Here is an 18,488-nt window from a genome sequence, read left to right as displayed (position 1 = left end):
CTGATATTTGTTAGCATTGGAAAGTGAGAAAAATGAGTGAAAATATTATCAGAAGCAGGTTTTGTGAATGAATCAGCCGACGAGAGGCTTACCAGCTCTGCCTGCATTTACTAGCACAGTGCTTATTTGGGCAGATGTCTATATATTTTAGTTGGAGGCAGGAAGGAGCGAGAATCGATGGAGGAAGGCACCACTTCCAGTTTGCAGCTTTTCTGTCATTTTTGTACTATGATTTTTCTGAATTAAGCAGGGGACTGCAATGTGTCTGAGAAGCTTCCCTGCTGCTGCGCTTGTTCTTTACTGTTGTTGACATCTTGGTGGAACACCAAGGAGAGGAGCACAAAAGATGTCAGAAGGCCAAAAGTTTCCTGAGCAGCACATTGAGGATCAGAGCCTGGCCAGCCTTGCCCATCTTTTCATGGTGCTTTTTTGTTTGATCCTCTCTGAAAGGCAGCCCCATGGCCTTCTCTCTTCTCACTATGTGTTTCTAATTAACAGGGAGACTGGTGTATAAACAGAAGATTCCTGCTCAAAATATTGCTTGTCTGACTCCTAGGAGGATGGCCAGATGGCAGTTGCCAGGCAGCAGCCTAGACTTTTGAGCTTGCCCATCTGGCTATCAAACCTGGTCTCAGTTCTCATCTGGAACCAGTATTGAGGAAAGTAATGGACTTTGCCAGATTGGTTTTGCCCCATGTTTGCTTTTCAGTTGCTACATAAGCAGCTAGAAACCTGCAGGCCAAATGCACTAAGTATTTCTGGGAAGTGGGATGATCCCAGTATTGGGATATCTGAGGCCAAACTGATGAAGAAGTTCAGAAAGATTGGACAAATCCATTGAAAGATGGGTCTGTTGGTGGCTTTTAAATCCTGTGGGTCAGATGCAGACTCCACACATGAAAGTGCTTTCACTGCTGATCTGCAGCACAGATTGGGAATGGTCCTTCTGGCGTGTGTCCCCAAGCAGCTGTGGATGGTCTCTCATGGATGGCATGCTGGGCTGAAGTTTGATCCAGCCCACTTGGGCCATCTTGTCCTCAGGCAGATGTGTGTTTGCTGAGTAAGTTCAGACAAGAACTCTTGCAGTTTCTCCTTTGTGAGCTTGGGGTTGTAATGCCTGAAAAGAGCTTAGAAAGCTGTGGCAGAAATGAAACACTTGTTATTATGATTTTTCACTCTCTGTCATGACAGAAGAGCTATGCCCTGACAAAACACCATGATGCAGATTCTGAAAAAAGGAAATGTTATCATCTGTAAATGCTCTGTGTGCTTGGTCTTCCAAGAAGCAGGAGAGTTCCATAAATTAAGCACTGTTATATGAGCTAAAAAATTGCTTGCCCTGTGTTGTGCACAGTTTGATGTGATTTTTTTATGTCTATATAAGTGCCTGAATTCTGTAATGCTGCAAAGCTGAGATCAGAGGTGCAGGAGGCAATGCTGATGTTGGGAGGTTAGGTGCTACCTTGGCATATGTGAAAAGACACTTCATGTTTGTCACCACCCCCAGAATGGCCTGGTCTGTTCCCTGGTGTGGTACCTGTGGAGCTGCTGCAGAGCTCTTACATAGAGAGATACAGACAGATATATATAGCCTGGATTATTGCAGTAAGAGATGATGTACATGTGTGGGTTGAATTGTAATTTGGGTTGGAAAGGACCTCTGGAGGTCTTGGTTCAAGCCCATACTTAATGCAGGCCCAGCTTCAATATTAGATCCAGCTACAGTGTTAGATGTGCTTGCTCAGCCGGATCAGACCAGGTGACAAGGAGAGATCAGCTGTCACCTTCTGGAGCAAGCAGGAGGAATTGAGATCTGTCCTCACTGCAACTGCAAAGTCCAAGAGGACTGGTGCCTGCAGCATCATGGCCATCGTGCCCTGCTTTGGCAAAGTTTGCTTTCAGAAATTCCCAGTCAACTGGGAAAATGCATAAAGCAGAGAGCAGAGGAGGTGGAAAAAGTCTAGTGTTTATTCCTAGACTTCTGCTAACTGATTTTGAAATGGATGAACTAGCTGGGGAATCTTGTGGCTTGCAGCAGTGGCAGAGTTGGGACTGTTCCACTGTCAGCAGAAGTGGCCAAATGCAGAAGTAGGTAAAAGCTAAATGAGTAACACACTGCATGACAAACAATGGGAAAGATGGTATGGCAAGGATAATCACTGAAATGGCATGATCTCTGAGGGAAATTAGGGTGGCCACAGAACAGAGGCAAGGTATTTTTGAAAGCAGGCCTGAGAATTTATATTAGCACATGAATATTGAGTAAGTATTCCTGAAGGTACTCTGGGGGATGATAGATGGACTCAAGGTATTGTTACTAATCACTGTGGTTGTAAGTTTTGGAGCTGAAATACACTTGGCATCCCTAATCCAACTGGACTTCTGATGGGAAAATTACATTCTTGGGAAGTAATTTAGAAGGTCAAAGAAAAACCAGAAAGAACTTCTCCAGCAGCAATTTTTCCCTGCTCTCTAAACTGTCTTTTAGTGTGGTAATAACTCCAGAATGAAAGGATCTATTCTCACCTTCCAGATGAAAGGACTAATGCAATTTAAAATTTTTGCATGCAAAGATTTTATGGCTTGGTAACCAGCCATGTCTGAAAACGATCCAGGGCAGGATGAACACGTGAGAGAGTGCTTGACTGAGCTTGACCCTTTCCTTGTCTGCTCTGTCTCCTGCAGATAATGCTGATGACCGGTCCGAGAGCATCCTTGCCGAGAACCACGTGGATGGCACCGTGGGGATCCTGAGTGGAGCTGGCGGGAGGAAGCCCATGAAGACAGGCATGAAGGAGCTGGCAGTTATGAGGGAGAAGGTGAACGAGCAGCAGCGGCAGATGGGCAAAGTCGGCAAGCCCCATCACAACCACGAGGACTCAAAAAAGTCACGACTGTCGACGGGCAGGGTGAGAAAACGGGCTGTGGGGAGCTAAGGGCTCACTGGGAAATGCTGAATGCAGAGCCTTAGTGGCATCTACAATAAACTATCTTAAAAAGAGAAAAAATAAATTGAAAGAAAAAGGGGGGAGAGGGGAAAAAAAAAAGGAAAAGCAAACATTTGTTTTGGCCTGAAGCTGGGGCTGAACACACCATCTGATGAACTTTGATGTGCTGGTAAGGAGGCGTTATTTTCATTGCAGCTTCACCTCCTGACAGCAGAGCCGGGGAAGGGGCCTCCTGTTGGCTTGACACCTACCTCTGCAGGGGTGTGCACGTGCCCTTTGCCCGTGGACTGGCTTTCTCACACCCTTTTCCCCTAAGCAAGTGCCAGGGATGGCCCAAGGGGGTTGGGAGGGGCAGAGGGGGGCTGTCTGCCTTCTGCAGGGCAGCCCCAGTCCAAGTTAAGGGCGCCACAAGCCCCGAGGATGGGCTGTGGGACTGTCATGTAGCAGGGAGAGTGTTCCCTGTCCCCTTCTTGCCTGTCCTTGTCTATCTGCCCTCCAGTCCTTGGCCGTGGCTTCCATCTAGTGGGCAGTTTGGTCAAGGCAACTAGATGGGATGGATATGGAGATGGAAATGGAAATCCACCCCAAAACGTCTGTTATATGTATCGCTGTAGACTCATAGGGTATTCATGTCTGGGGAGTGTAGGAAGAGAAAACAGCTATAAAAGAGAATCCTCATGCCTTCCAAGGAACAGGCAAAAGAGAGGTTCAAAATAAAGTGCAAGCACCATTAACTTGGAGAGCTCCCACACTGCTGTTGCTCCTCTGGGGACAAAAAACCCCATCCACTGCAAAAGCTGAGAGGTGTTGACTCGCTTTGGCTCACAGCAGGTGTAATTGAACCAGACTGTCTTGTCTGGGAGCCCTGGCTGGGGGCTGCTATGGAGCAGGAGGGATGCCTCCAGAGGCTGGCTTCCCCTCCACTCCCATGGGGTCCCATATGCTTTGAGTTGTGCTTCTGGGCCAAAACTGCATTGCAGGTGTGGGATCTGGGCTATGTGGAAATCCTCTTGGTTTGTCTGGACTACGCCTGTTTCATGTCACTTTTCACCACCAGTGGGACCCATGGGAGCATTTCTGAGGCTTTTCCTTCTCTGTGTATCCAGGGCCTGGGACCTGGTATTAGGTTGGCTCTGGGCAAGGCCAGGCACATGGGAGAGACATGTATGTTCATATGTGGCCGTGCAGCACTCTGATTTTGGGTGCCTGCAGGTGAAGCCTGTAGTGGGACCCAGCAGCAAACCTGTGTCATGAGGAAGTGCACATAGGTGTCCATCCCTACTGGTGTTTCTATTGTCCAAAGTGTTGAGTTTGGTAACATTGTCCTAATTCAATTTTTTTTTTCTGGCCTCTTTTCAGACCCCTTGTCAGCAGGAGCTGGATCAGGTCCTGGAACGCATATCTACTATGCGGCTGCCAGATGAGCGAGGTCCCTTGGAGCACCTCTACTCCCTTCACATCCCCAACTGTGACAAGCATGGCTTGTACAATCTCAAACAGGTAAGTGGAGAGAGCCAGAGCTCTGGGGCTGACTGTACTCCCAGCAGCAGCCCTTGGTTCAATGCCTGTCCTCACCATGTTGTAGCCACAGAGGACATGCACAGCTCAGTACTGGGCTGATGTTGTGTGCACAATGTAAGGCATAGGCTAAACAGCAAATACTACACATGGCATGGACAGGTTTAGTAACATCCAGGTGCATCTGCAGCCGCAAGTTCGCAAGTGGAGATGAGATCCACATCCACATGTGGCTGCAGGCAGCCCAGGGATGGAGTCTGTTTAGTTCAGAGCCCCTTCTTCCTCACCAGAGCTGCTTATCTGTGCAGGCCTGTTTTCATGTACTTTGACCCAGGTCTTGTCCTGGATGAGCCCCACTGCAGGAGAAAAGCAGAGAGGGACTGAATGCTGGCCAGTCTTGCAGACAAAGCAGAAAGCACTTCTGGAGTCAGGAAGGTTTCTAGTGCAATTTTTTTCCTCCACAAACTGAGGTCCCACAGGTCCAGGAGGGATTCGTTTCAGGCAGGGTGAGGGTTGGGGTGCAGCATGCTTCTGAAGGTGTTTAGGGGACCAAGAAGGACTCAAACTGTGTGTCTGAGTTGTGACTTCTTGGCTTCACCTTTGCAAAACCAGCAGGTGTCAGTGGCTGAGGTGTGGGAGAAAAAATGCCACGAAACCCAGCAAAACACAGCTTGTCTAGGGTTAATTGGTATCCACATGGGAATAGTACGTGGATATGAGCACCCCTTATAGCTGAGACTTTCGAGGGAACCCCAGAAAACCTGCTTTCATGTCGAAGCCTTTTACTCCGGCTATTTTAATACTCCTTGATCAGGAGCATGTAAAAAAAAAAGTAGGATGCTCTCAGATAATCTCCCTCTGTCCCTACTCTTGTCTCTGTACCTGGATCCTCACCCACCATTTCCCCCTGAACAGCCCTGTGGCTGGCTGGATCCCCCAGCATGAGCATACTCAGGAGGAGTGGATGGAGCAGAGCTGGCAAGTTGCCTGTAAGGAGATGAGCCATGTCTGGGGAACAAGCCCAGGCAATGCAGCGATGCTTTGTGTGCTGCAAAAGATAAGATGGTCTCTGCTGCTCCTTGTGCCTGGGAAACAAGTCAGCCTGCACTGAAGGGTGCAGATGGGTTACACACTGGTCACTCCTGCAGAAAAAGAGAGAGGACAAAAATTGCTTTCTCTTCTCCCCGGTTAAGGGCAAACAAGGCAAATGTGAAGTGATACCCATTTCCTTCCACCTAGGTTTCTGGAGTTGAGCTTCTTTTCATTTGCTGCAAAATGGATGCCAACAAAAGCATTCCCAGTTGCTCTCACCTCCTATGGGCTCATGTGGAGGGTGCCTGGATGCATTCTCCTGCCAGGCAGGCTTTTTTTCCTCTCTTTTTGTGCCTTTTTTTTATTCACATGAACAAGACGGCATTTTGACCTCAGTTCAGCTGCAGAAAATGGCTTGAATTCAGCTTTACAGAGTGCACACAGAGGCTGGCCTCCTGGAGTAACCTCTGCATCCACCACTACACCCTGCTCAGAAATGTATCTGCTGGGGATGGAGGAATGAGTTTCATGTTCAAAGGGCAGGAGGTGGATGATAACTGTTGGGGCAAGAAACTTCTCTCTAACAAGACTGAGAGGACAGATTCCAGGTCCAGATGCACCACAGTCCCTAACTCTGTCCTGGGACAGAGTGAATCCATGTTTGGAAATGTTTAGGTCTGGCTGTGGGGACCTTGATCTGATGTTTCAGTTTGTTTAGCCTAATCAGCAGGCGGGAAGAAGCTTACACTCCTACAGACGTCCTACAGACGTCTCATCCCTCTTTCCCCAGGGATTTTTGACTCTCTGGATGCTTTCATCCACAGTTAGCAGAGGGTGATGCATTGTGGGGACAGTTGTCCTTGTGAGTCATTAAAATAGGTGTCTTAGTCCCTGGCACAGTCCCTGGGGGAAGAGGTCCAGCCCTCAGCCTAGACTGCTGGAGTAATGCTGCTCGTGCAGCACAGACCCTGGGGTATTTGAGTACAGCATCCATGAATCTTGCCTAAATCCAAACTAATGCAACAGGAGAAAGCCCAGCTCTGTGTTCAGGTTTGGGCCGGTGGGCCTGGGAAGGAGGTTGTTTTGTCCCCTCTTTTCTCTGATGCTTGCCCTGTCCCTCTCCATGCAGTGCAAGATGTCGGTGAATGGGCAGCGTGGCGAGTGCTGGTGTGTGGACCCCATCCATGGGAAGGTGATCCAGGGTGCACCAACCATCCGTGGGGACCCTGAGTGCCACCTCTTCTACACAGCCCACGAGCAGGAGGACCGGGGAGCACATGCCCTGCGGAGCCAGTAGACAGATGTGATCCTGCTGGCTGGAGGTGGCTCACCATGGCCCTAGTGCTGGATTTTACATGGGTTTCAGCGTGTCTCTTTATGCTCTGGAAGAGACTGGGTTTGGGTCCTGTGCGCTGCCCTCCTTCCTCAGCTGCCTGGTTCCTGGGGAGGGGAGGGATAACGGGAGGGGAAGGGCGGTGGGGGGTTTGCAAGGAGAAGGGACTGCTTTCTTATAGTCTTTCACCCAACATAAACCAGAGAACCAGTCTTTTTTGCATCTCGCCCTGCAGCCCTGCCCTCCCTGCTGCTTTGCGGCATCTTCCTGCACCCTCCAGCACAGAGTGCTGTGTGCTTCCTGACACCTCCCAGGGGACAAAACCCCTTGCCGTGGGTGGGAGTGGGTAAAAAAAACAAACAGAAAACCTAAAAAACAAAAGAAAAAGCCCAGCCTTTTGGCCTCTTTCTCTCCCTTCCCCAAGACCAAAGACTGTAAATACTGTCGCCTGCCTCTTGCGTCCTGCCAGTCCCCTGCACCCCAGTCCAGCCATCGGTCCTGGCATTGGATGCGGTGTGGGAGGGAGGGAAGGAGGAAAGCCCTCACCTTTCCAGCTGGAACATACTACCATGATTGGGATCTGGTCCCTAAGGAGGCATCAGTGAGGGAAAGGCTTAAAGATGAGACAGCTGCCTGCCTCATCCACTAAAAACACTCCTGGGTGCTTCCTTTCCTGGTGCTGGGGCACAGCCAACCCCACAAGGACCTGGCTTCAACCACTGGTCCGGTAGCATGGGGCCTTTGGGTGATGGCAAAGCTAAATGCTTGTTTTTCTAGGGGATTTGAAAAGCTTTTGCCCAGTATTTCTTAGGATCAGCTTGTGCTGAGGGAGCTAAAATGAACTTGCTGGGGCTGGGTGGAAGGATGCCTGTGTAGATTTAGGATAACAAGCCAGGGAATGTCTCTCTCATTCATTCCTTCTTTGTTTCAAGAAAGGAAAAAACCCATCTAAAACCTGCACTCCCAAGCAGCTGCCCTTGTCCCTCCATTTTTGCTTGGGACTGGAGTGAGCATCTGCTATTCAGCACATACTTTTTCTTTTTGTAAGTAAATTACAGTATATATCTTGCTTTGTAAAGGCCCTGACACACAACATACACACATACTCCTCTGCCCACACACATTTGTATAGATGAAATCCAAGTGATTCCAGGTGCTCTGAGAGGTTTTGTGCTGGACATGCTGTTCTGAGGAGAGATGTGTCTCTGCTGTTAATTCACCTGTTGATTTCTTTCTGTACAGATCACACTGACGCTGAAAATAAATAACTTCCCAATTGCCTAAGCAAGGAGTTTTTATTATTTTCTTCCTTTTTCCCCCCGTTTTTAATATAGATACCCTTTGTAGAGCAATTGCAAAAATCCTCCCCTTAGGGTAAAAGTCTTGGACTTCCCTTAAATGGTTTGTTGCTTTTTACCCCCTTCTTGGACACACATTTTTAGATCCCAAGTGTGAAGGGCACTGGTGGGCTCTGTAAATTAAGCCTCTCATGACTTTGCAGGGGTTTGGACATGGCAGTGGAGGAGACGGGGGCATATGTGGATGTGTATGGATGGGAAAGAACAAACCTCCGTGCAAAACCACGTAATTGTAAAAATGATGCTACCTGTTTTCTGTTAACATCTGAGGATATTCTGCTTTTTCATATAAACCTTGCACATGATGGCTCTCAGCTGCCGTTTGCACTTTTTGTTTTGGTTAAGAATAGGGAAGTTTTCTTATGTGTTTGTCTCCTTCTTTTACAAAAGCTGAGCTGCATAAAGTTGGAATAAATTAAATGGGATGCCAGAAAACTGTTATCTTCCCCCTTCCCACTGTTCACTGGACATGTTTCCTTGCTTGATGCATCACAAGCAAATTTGGCTCTGTTCAGCCTTTGTCGAGGGGGTGTTGCAAATACCAGACCTAACAGGCAGTGATGGGAATCAAGCTTTTCATCATTACTTGCCCCAGCTGCATGAACAGGGAGGAACTGGTATCGCTCATCCATTGGCCTGCTATATTCCTGCTTCACGTGTGGGGCCTTGTGAATCTGCAAAATGCAACTCTGCCCTTTGAGTCCTCTTGAGTCAGCATCTGGCCGGCATCAGCAGCTAGATTTGGTGCAAATAGCTGTTTGTGTCCCACTTTGCTGGGTGGAAAGGATGGCAGTGTGAATGCCCTGTCCAACATGAAGTTTGTGGGGCTTCCTGAGCTCCTGAGAGGTGATTTCCTGCTCCTTGTGCAGGGAAGCAGCTTTCCAAGGGAAGGCCTTTCCTACCCAGCACAGGGACCTCAGCAGATGCTTGGGCAAAGGTTGTAAGGACAACTCCCTTGTTGTTTCCCTGTGCTTTCCAGTTTCCTGGCTTTGGTATTTCAGAGGCTTTTTGAGCTGACAGTTGCATTTACACATGTTGTTTACTAGCTGGCAGATGGGCCTGTCCTCCATGGATCGCCGAGGTTCCTTTAGGTGTCTTGCTATGGTTTTAGTCTCCACTACACCCCATGCAAAGAGTTTTTTGGCTGAGCAGGATGATTCAGGAAAAATCCTCTATGGTTCACATGGAGGACACTCCAAGGGCTCTGCCCTTTGCTGGCACAGGAGAGCAAAATCTGAGCAGGCCCAAAAGTATTTCTGTGTGAAGTCTTTCCCCAGAATGGGCTGCTTGTGGGACCAGAATTTGGCTGAGCTGCTCCACTCATGGGGCTGTGAAGACAGGTCCCTTGAAGGTCCTGTACCTTCTTCCAGGGTGAGAGGTGCTTTGGGCACCACAGGGAGGCCCAATAATACTACTACTTATAAAGCCCTGCATAACACTCAATTAAAATCGCAGCATTGAAGCAGAGGCCCCTTGTGACCCTGACAATAAGCATCCACGTGGCTGTGGTTTCCCTTTTGCCTCCCCAAAGAAAGGCAAAAGCACCAGCCTGCTTCCCCTTCTGTTTTTTTCTACCCTATACCAGGAGCTTGAGTGAGACTGACATGCACCATGGGGCTGGGCAGTGGTGGTGAGCACCAGGAAAATGTATGGGGACAGTATGCTGCAAGTGTGTGGGGCTGCAGGGGAGGGGGAGAGGACAGGGAGGAGCAGGGGTGGTATGTAAACTGGAGAACATGGGAAAAGGAGCAAAATTAATGTTTAATATCATCCTATTTTGTGCCTCTGGGAGGAGATGAAGTCGGCTCGGTTGATGCTGTGGAGGAGATGCCAAGTAGCACCATGGGGCACAAGGCTGCTTCAAGCCAGGTGTTGCCCAGGGAGGGCTGGAGGTGAGAGAGGTGCCCAAGCCCAGAGCCCAGCCATGCCTGGGGTCATCCTCTGGTGCAGGGGCTGGAAGGGAACAAACAGGAGGCTGCAATCCAGCAAATGGGACTTGCATGGCCAGGCACCTTGCAGAAGGGCAGAGGGACAGCAGTAAGGCAAGAGGAGAAAAAGCTTCTGGTCAGGCTTCCCCAGGCATGTGACATGGTCTTAACATCTGTATGTGTGTGTGCGTGGGTTTGATGGATGTCATTGCTTGGATCCTGGCTCTGGGGTTTCATCCAGGTCAGATTTGTGCCATCTTGGTGATGGGGCATGTGGGACTTAGCCAGATGCACGTGGGGTGCTGGCCAAAACCCCAGCACTGTGGTGTACATACACAAAAGTATCTACACTGGCAAATGACAGTTTTCATAGATTCAGAGAATGGTTTGGGATGAAAGCGACCTTAAAGATCTTCTACTTCCCCTGCCATGGGAAGGTACACTTCTCACTAGATCAGGTTGCTCAAAGGCACATCCAACCTGGCCTTGAACACTGCCAGGGCTGGGGCATCCACAACTTCCCTGGGCAACGTGTTCCAATGCCTCACCACCCTCACAGTAAAGAGTTTTTTCCTAGTATTTTGATATAGCATAAAAATGCAGTAGTATAATATGAACAATATTATTTAATATCAAGGATATAATTAGTGTAAGATTGTATGACTATCTGTCTGCATCTATAGCTACTTATATACATGTATACAGCTACAGTTGTCATTAGGAGTGTGATTTACTAGCCAGCTAGCTGAGGGTGGAGGGGAAAGCATTAACTTTTTCAATAGAAAGCCCATTTTCAGTGCCTCTGTGGCTAAAAGCAGAAGCACTACCTCCATGCCCAGCTGAGCTGGCAATGTGGGCAGCACAGGCAGCCTTGGGGTGCTGCCTGGTGCCAGCTGTGGCACTGTGTGACTCCTGCTCTGTGGGGTGCCCATGGGGAGCAGGCTCAGCCTTGTGGGATGGCCACTGGGGACAGGGTGGCTGTGCCAGCCCCATGGGGTGTAAATAGGATGGAGGATGTGCTGGCACAGGCCTGGCAACCCATGGTGCCCACTGCAGGGGCAAAGGGGATGATTTTGCTTCCCACCCTGCTCTGGGCATATGGGGTGGTGCTGGCAGCCAGGTGAATGGAGGGAGGCACAGGAGGAGGGAGATGAAGGGGTAGGTAGGAGGATGAAGGGTGATGGCTATGTGGGTGGTGGGCATGAGTCAGATCTGGCACTGGGGAGGGCACAGGGCAGTGGGAAGACCCACTAAGGGCTACCATGAGGTCTCTGAGAACCACGGCCTGGCTGGGCTGGGCTGCCCCAGGGAGGCTCCTGCACACCTGACAAATCTTCCAGCAGCCCAGAGAGGTCTGAGGCTCAAACATGACATCCAATCCCAAGCTGTGAAGCTCAGTTTGGGATAGCATTTAGGGGTTTAGCATCACCCATTGCCAGGTACTCTCGCCTGGTAAGCTGGTTGAATGTGTGCTGTGCCCCACTGCCACATCCATGCAAAGAAAATTCTAAAAAAATATAGGGTAGCTCTGCTTTCAGGATGCTCTAAACTCAAACTTGCAATTCTACCACTCATCTAGCAGATTGCTCTGGTATCAAAAGCTCTCCTAAACCATTGCCACTGGTTTACCCCATGCACTGTACCTCCCCCAGCATACCTATGGAGCTGGCTGAGCATCCCAAGGGGCCCAACACAAGCTGGCTGCTGGATGCTCAGGGCTGGAGCAGCTCACTGGCAGGCCCCAGCACACGAGGGTCAGGCACAAGCTAACTGAATGCATAACTTTATTAAATAAATGCTTTGTCATGAGAAAAGACAAAGATCAAAGAGTAACATAAATTATAAGTTGAATAAATAGTATACAGCAATCTTCACTTTTTAATAAAATGTGAGATTTTTTTTTAAGTACAAAATGCTAAACAGAGCATTAAGCTCTTCTTCCATTGTCAGTTTTTCACAAACTGCTTTTTTTTTCCCACCAGTAAGATTATGAGTAATTCTTGTTTACTGGAAAAAAACCAAAACAAACCAACAAAAACAAAAACAAAAACAACAGAGCTACCGTATGTATGTAAAGCTATAAAAAGCTACCGTAAAATGTGTAGTGAGTATTGCTTAAAGATAAAAACCAGGCAGGAAACTCGGAATCTGGTGTGTTTTAACAACTGTGTTACAATGGTGGGTAACGTGCGCAGTGACGTCTGTCCCGGTGGCAGTGGTGGGGGCTGGTGGGGCTGGGGGCACAGTAGGCAGGGCTCCTGGCCAGGGCCAGGACAGCGGTCTGGAAGCGAGGTGAACTGTCGGTCGTTAAATATACAATGCTCCGTTCGGGAAAAAAAATAAAAATCAGTAACAACAAAAAACCCCAAACAACAGCAAAAAGAGTTTTCATGGGGAAGGGGGGAAAAAAAGGGAAGGGGAGGGGGGAGAGCAGAGAAATAGTGCAAAATGCTCTTGTACTAGTGGTTTTCAAAGTCCACTGCAGTACAGACAAGGGGTAGCCCAGCCGCTGAGCGCCGCTCCCCAGGGAGATGTGGTGGAAGGGCTGTCCTCGCCCCTTGTGCCATCCTTGTCCTCTCCTTTCCAGCTCACATCCTGGATACAGACGTGGGCTCGCTGCAAATACCAGAGAGCCCTGAGCCTCACACCTCCCCCTGATGCACGAATTGCCAGCATCTCCCCGTGGGCCTCGACCCTCCACCTTCCTCAGCTCCCAGATCTGCCCCCTTTGGCTTTCTCACTCTAAATGTGAAGGGGTGCTGCTGAGTGCTAAGAACGGGAGCACCTTGTCACTGACATCCCAGGGGGTGACCAATCCCTCCTGAAGCCACTCTCATCCCCAGCCCAACCCAGGCTCCAACCCCAGTCCTAAATATTTGTGCAGCCTGCAAACAGCGTCGTCCTGCTGGGGCTCCTCGAGGGAGTGGGTGGTGGGGGGGTCACTTGGTGCCCCATCCAGGGTGCTAAGGTGATTGGGGGTCAAGGGTGATGCGGCCCAAACTTCCACAATCCTCCCCCTCAGCTGGTGGAGACAGGCCAGGCAGTGCTGTCCCAGCATGGGATGTGCAGGGGGGTGAGGGAGGCTGTGTGGGATAGATTTGAGTGCTCTGGGCTCCTGGGGCCATGTAGACTTGTTTTGTAGGGAGAGGTCGGGGAATCACCCTGTGTCCCACTCCCAGTGTCAGAGTGGTGGCCTCATCATGACACCACCACGGGGTGGTGAGCTGATCCTCACCCTGCAAAAGCATCCTTTCCAAAAGGCAAGGTCCATGGGGAGCTGCTGCCATCTGCTTGCTCCCATCCTGCCCCAGCGGCATGTCTCCTTTCTCTGCAGCCAAAGGCTTTCAAGTTTTGGGAAATTAGACAACAAAACATACGAACAAACAAAAAAAGCAAGAGAGTGAGAGAGAAGGAAGGAAGGGTCCTGGGAAAGGTGGTACTGGCCTATAACAGTCAGGAGGTTTTGCACAGGGATCAGCAAGCGGACAGTGTCAACGATGGTGACCAGTGGCCCTCGGGGTTAGCACAAGCTCCTCCTCCTGCTGTCTCCACTCTTCACTCCACTTTCACCCTATCATTAACCCACCACCCTGGTTAAACCAACCTTGCTCCATCAGCCCTGCAGAGCCTGGAGGGGTCCCTCCCTCCCTTGGCCACAGCACCTGCCATGCTCCCCTCCAACAACACGGGGGTTTACCCCACTCCAGCAGGCATTTTTGAGGAGCAGATCTGCATTTGGTGGCACACTTCCTTCTTTTCAGCAAAGGAAGGTGCTTTGTCCTCAGCTCCAAACATGCTCCGCTGGGTTTCCGTGGAAGTCCATCAGCAAAACTCGCTGCCACTGTAACTTGGAGGGCAGTAACTGCAGGTGTCCAGTTCTGCCCTGGATCAGAGCAAGTGTCCTGGTGCGGGGCCCATGGGGTGTTTAGGGGAGTGATGCCATGTCATGGGAGGCTATGAGGGCTCCCAACCCGTGATGGCGAGAAGCCTTTACCAGAACCTCTTGGCATCGAATCCCCCTTGTCCCACCCCACTGGTGGGGAGCTGGTGGTGCTGTGGACCCCCTTTACTCACTGTCCAGGTCTGGGAAGATCAAAGGAGCTTTGGGGGTGCAGGAACCTTCCCCCTGAGATCAGCTGTGTCCTTTGGCCAGTGCCAGCTGCCAGCTCTAGTCATGGCAGTGGGATGTGGTTCCTGGTGGGTACGTGCTTGTTCACTGGGACCACAGCACCCAGAGCCCATGGCTCCCTTTCCTTTCCTTCCTTCCTGTCGCTGCAAGATTTCCTCCCAGCACCAACATTGTGGAGACCTTTGTCATGGAGAAGCAAGAGGCAATAGTCCCCAAATCAAACATAAAAATTACAAACAACAAAAACATCAGGAAGGCAGCCGAGGTCTGTCCCAGCATGCCTGAGGCAGTGGGTCTCCATGGTGCGGTGGCTGCTGTCACTCCACAAAGAGTTGGGTCCCAAGTTAAAGGCAAGGCCCCATCTCAGGGTCTTACTGAAGGGTAGTGAGAATCAGCTGTGGCAACACGAGAAGTATCCTCAATGCAAAAGGATGGAGACCGGCATTTTCCTACCCACAGGGAAAGCTACAAACCATCTTTAACAAAAAACCAAGATGAAACAAAGTGTAGGTTTGGGAGTTTTTTCCCCCTGGAGCAAACCACATTTTTGGCTGTGAAGATAAAAAAAACATAAAAAAATTCTCCATAGTTGGTCTTTGTGGCACAAAGGGCGGTGAGGAGTTTTGGCCCCGATCCTCCTGTCCCCACGTAGGGATACTTCAGTCTGGACAGTGATAGAGTAACAGTAGGCTTGGCTTGGATGCAGCCCTCGGTGTTGATGGGGCCCTGGATCCCAAGACATTGATGCTCCTCCATAACTCTGCTCCTGTGCTTAGTCCAGCAGGCTATTATTAGTGTTTGGGAGGGGCAGCATTTCTCCCCCTGATTACATTATACATTGAAACCTCCAGATTGCAGGTTTCAAGGTGAAGTTTTGCAAGGAAGAAAAGCCACATCAATGCACACACACACTCACACACATGCACGCAGGTAACAAATGCTTCCACACCTGGATGGGCAATGGTCAGAGTCCAGCTTGTCCAAAAAGATTTCTGACCTTCCGTTTGAGACAAAATGGACAGAGAAGAATATATTTCCTTTTTGGATGATTTTTTTTTTGAAGTCCACAAATATTATTTTTGGGGTTATTTGTGCTGTTGCAGGATCTGTGTTTCCCTCCCCAGCTCATCTCCAGACACGAAGCCAGCAGTCCCATGCCTCCTCCTGATGTGTTGAAATCTGCCTGGATTTGGGGCAGTCATTTGAGATGGAAATCAAATTGACTTGAGTGAGTCCCAGGGATGCTGGGAGGAGACTCTGGAGGACTGCAAGGGGCATGCTGGTGGCTGCAAAATTTTCTCACAAGACCCTTTAGAAATCAACTAGCTAACATGAAAAAAAATATAAAAATAGAAAATGAACCCGCCCAAAACCCGTACTGGAAAATCACCAACTCGGAGAGCTTCCTACATCGGGGTGGCCTCTGCTTGTGGCAGGGGGGTGCAGGCAGCACTGGGGAGAGGCGCAGGTGGCAGAGCGGCCATGGCTGGTTTGTCTCTGGCTCTATCCTTTCCTTGCTGAGTCCTTGTTGTCAAGAGGCTGCTGTAGATTCCGAGTCCTCAGTTTCTTCTGGATTTTTCTCTTTTCTTTTCTTTTCTTTTCTTTTCTTTTCTTTTCTTTTCTTTTCTTTTCTTTTCTTTTCTTTTCATCTTTTCTTTTCTTTTCTTTTCTTTTCTTTTCTTTTCTTTTCTTTTCTTTTCTTTTCTTTTCTTTTCTTTTTTGTTTCTTTTCTTTCTTTTATTTTTTCCTCTCTCCTCTTTTTGCTTTTCCTTCCTTTACTTCTCTTCTTTCCTGCTTTCCCTTGCTCTTTTTTTCATTTTCCTTCCTTTCTCTTTTTTCTTTTCCTTTCTTTTTTCTTACATGAGATGAAAGGAATCAGAGTCCTGGGGCATGGGGAGGTGCAGAGGGGAGGGTGGAAGGGAGTCTGGGTAGGTAGTGATGGGGTGGAGGGAGGGGATGTGACTTCACTCCACATTGCTGCTGTCGAACGCATGGCACTGCAGGTCTCCGCTCAGGTAGTCAGTCCCCGGCAGCTTCATGCCGTATTTGTCCACACACCAACACAAGCCACGCTTCCGGCCTCGGGAGGGCTTGCACTAGGGAGACACCCAAAGGCAGACGTCAGGAGCTGGCCACCACATGCAGCGTGGCTCCCTCACGCTGGGGATCAGCATCAACCCTGTGCCTTACCTCTTTCACCCCAGCAATAGAATCCCTTGGGTATAATTTAGCTCCTGCTCTCTGTTTTCAGCACATCCCCATCCCTGCTGCTACCCCAGTCCAGAGTTCTCTGTCTTTTCCTCCTCCCTCATCAGCTCCTTCAGGATGTTTGCTTCAGGTCAGATGGCACTTGGAACCATCAGCAAGGCCACTCACTACCAAACGTGCCTGGAGATGCTTAAAGCAATCTCCCCACCAACTCAGCAGAGGGAAAAATCTCCATCCTGCCCATCCAGGGCAGTGACACAGAAAAGCGTTCCTCAGTGGGGAGCACCACTCTGTGGGGCTCTTACCTGCTTTCTCTTGTAGAAGCCCTTGCGGTCACAGTTGGGGAGGTGGACAGCGCGAGGGACCATCCGCTGGCTGCTCTTTAGCTCCTGCAGGGATGCCTCCATGTGCCTGCGGCAGGGGCCCTGCAAGCAGGGAGAAGAAAGTGTGTGAAGGGGAGCACCTCACAGCAAGCCTCCAGCTGCACATGCCCACAGGTCCCCTGTCTCCCCCACCAGCACCCTCTCCCCAGGGGGACAAAGCCATCCTGCAACCTCCTGCCTATGGGAATCCCATGGAGGGAAAGCAAAGGCACTCACCAGCTCAAACTCTTGCCGGAGCTCAGGGATGACAACACGTGGGTGTGCTGTGTTCTCGGCAATGCCCACGAACTTGGCCAGGGTCAGCTTCTTCCGGCGGTCCTTCTTCAGGGCTTCAGCCTTGAGCTCAGAGAGGCGCCCGTGCTTGGGCCGGTAGGCCTTGGGTGGGTAGGTCTCCTCTGTCATCTCTGATGTGGTCGGCTCCTCATGCTCTCGAGACTCCCGTTCTGGAAGAGATGGGATACCAAACTGTCAGGTCGCCATGAGCTAACTGGGGCTTGCTTTTGCACAAAGAGCCTCCTGCCCAACCCAGAAGACTTATTTGCATCAGGCAGGATAGGAACAAATAACCAAAGAAATCCCTTTCCCAGCTGCTGCCTACAGCTCCAGCTTTATCCCACTGTGTGGAACTTCATGAGACTTTTGTGTGACCTCTGAACTCAGGACAGGAAGGAATCTGAGTGCATGAAGGAGTTGGAGGTCTAGGATGAGCTTCTACATACAAGGGCCATTGTCGTTTTTGTGTGTCAGTGGAAAAAGACTGGTATGAGGGTCATCCCACACCCAAAAAGATCCAGGTCACACACAAATGAGGCAGAGAAGCCCCTCTTTATGCATGGCGAGAGGATTAAGTGACAAATTCACACTCTATCCTGCCTTGCAGATGCAAGAGCAAAAGCCAGGAATGCTCTGAGACAACTCCAAAGTCAAGGTCAATCACACAGCAAAGCCACCGCACGACTGGGCAGGCATTTCAGCAGTGATATCAAAGATGCAGCTGACAAGTGCTGGGAGCTCCAGGGTCCTCAGCTCAGTCTCTCAGTCATGGGACCAAACCAGCCCTCGTCTGATGGCACATACTAAGCAGCCAGCAGAGCCAAGGATAACACTGCCAAGTAGCATTGCCTGACCATAGCTGCCACTGATGGCACTGGTAGCAAAGGGGGAGAGTGTTTAGATTCTGTCCACAGCAGTCGCCTTCCTGTAGACCCCTCAAATTACCCCAGCGTAACCTCTGCCAGCGGGATGCAGGCAGGAGCCCTGTGCAGTTATATATAGGAGCAAGCTGGTGACAGTCTAAACTTAGATGACTTGTGACATTTAGTACAGCCATCAGAGTGAAAAAGGGTCATTCCTGGACTAAATTTGAATAAGAGTTTAAAGCTCCTGAGGTTCCCAGTCTTCTGACTCCTGGGTCCCAGCAGTCCAGTGCTGATGCCAAGTCTGTGCCGAGACCTGAGAGCGACCACGAGAAAACTCACTGCAGCAAAAGGAAAAGCACCAGAGCAGCTGAAATCCCACCCTGAACAGTGTCTTCTGCAACCTCTATGCCAATGAATGCAGCTCATCCCCTCCTACAGGAGGGAAAAAGGTTCAGGATTAAATTAAAAGCAGATATATTCCTCCCCTCCACCCCAACAAGGCAGGCAAGAGT

General features: G+C 49.9%; 2 protein-coding genes across 2 annotated transcripts; one reads left to right on the top strand and one right to left on the bottom strand.

Moving 5' to 3' along the window:
• The first annotated feature begins 2,682 nt into the window (after positions 1–2,682).
• Positions 2,683–7,103, top strand: IGFBP2 (insulin-like growth factor binding protein 2, 36kDa). The gene is made up of 3 exons (XM_009069623.1): positions 2,683–2,909; positions 4,308–4,448; positions 6,628–7,103. Exons 1-3 carry the CDS (start codon positions 2,778–2,780, stop codon positions 6,793–6,795), a joined length of 441 nt encoding a protein of 146 aa, XP_009067871.1. The 5' UTR covers positions 2,683–2,777; the 3' UTR covers positions 6,796–7,103.
• An 8,938-nt stretch (positions 7,104–16,041) lies between these two features.
• IGFBP5 (insulin-like growth factor binding protein 5) lies at positions 16,042–17,280 on the bottom strand (the record flags this gene model as incomplete). Its single annotated transcript, XM_009069625.1, has 3 exons — positions 16,042–16,342; positions 16,760–16,879; positions 17,054–17,280. Coding segments are annotated over 3 exons (479 nt in total), but the record flags the coding sequence as incomplete, so codon positions are not given.
• Between the last annotated feature and the right edge of the window lie 1,208 nt (positions 17,281–18,488).

This window comes from Acanthisitta chloris, unplaced genomic scaffold (assembly GCF_000695815.1).
Source record: "Acanthisitta chloris isolate BGI_N310 unplaced genomic scaffold, ASM69581v1 scaffold13122, whole genome shotgun sequence".
Lineage (NCBI taxonomy): Eukaryota > Metazoa > Chordata > Aves > Passeriformes > Acanthisittidae > Acanthisitta > Acanthisitta chloris.
This window is presented reverse-complemented; position numbering and strand designations above follow the sequence as displayed.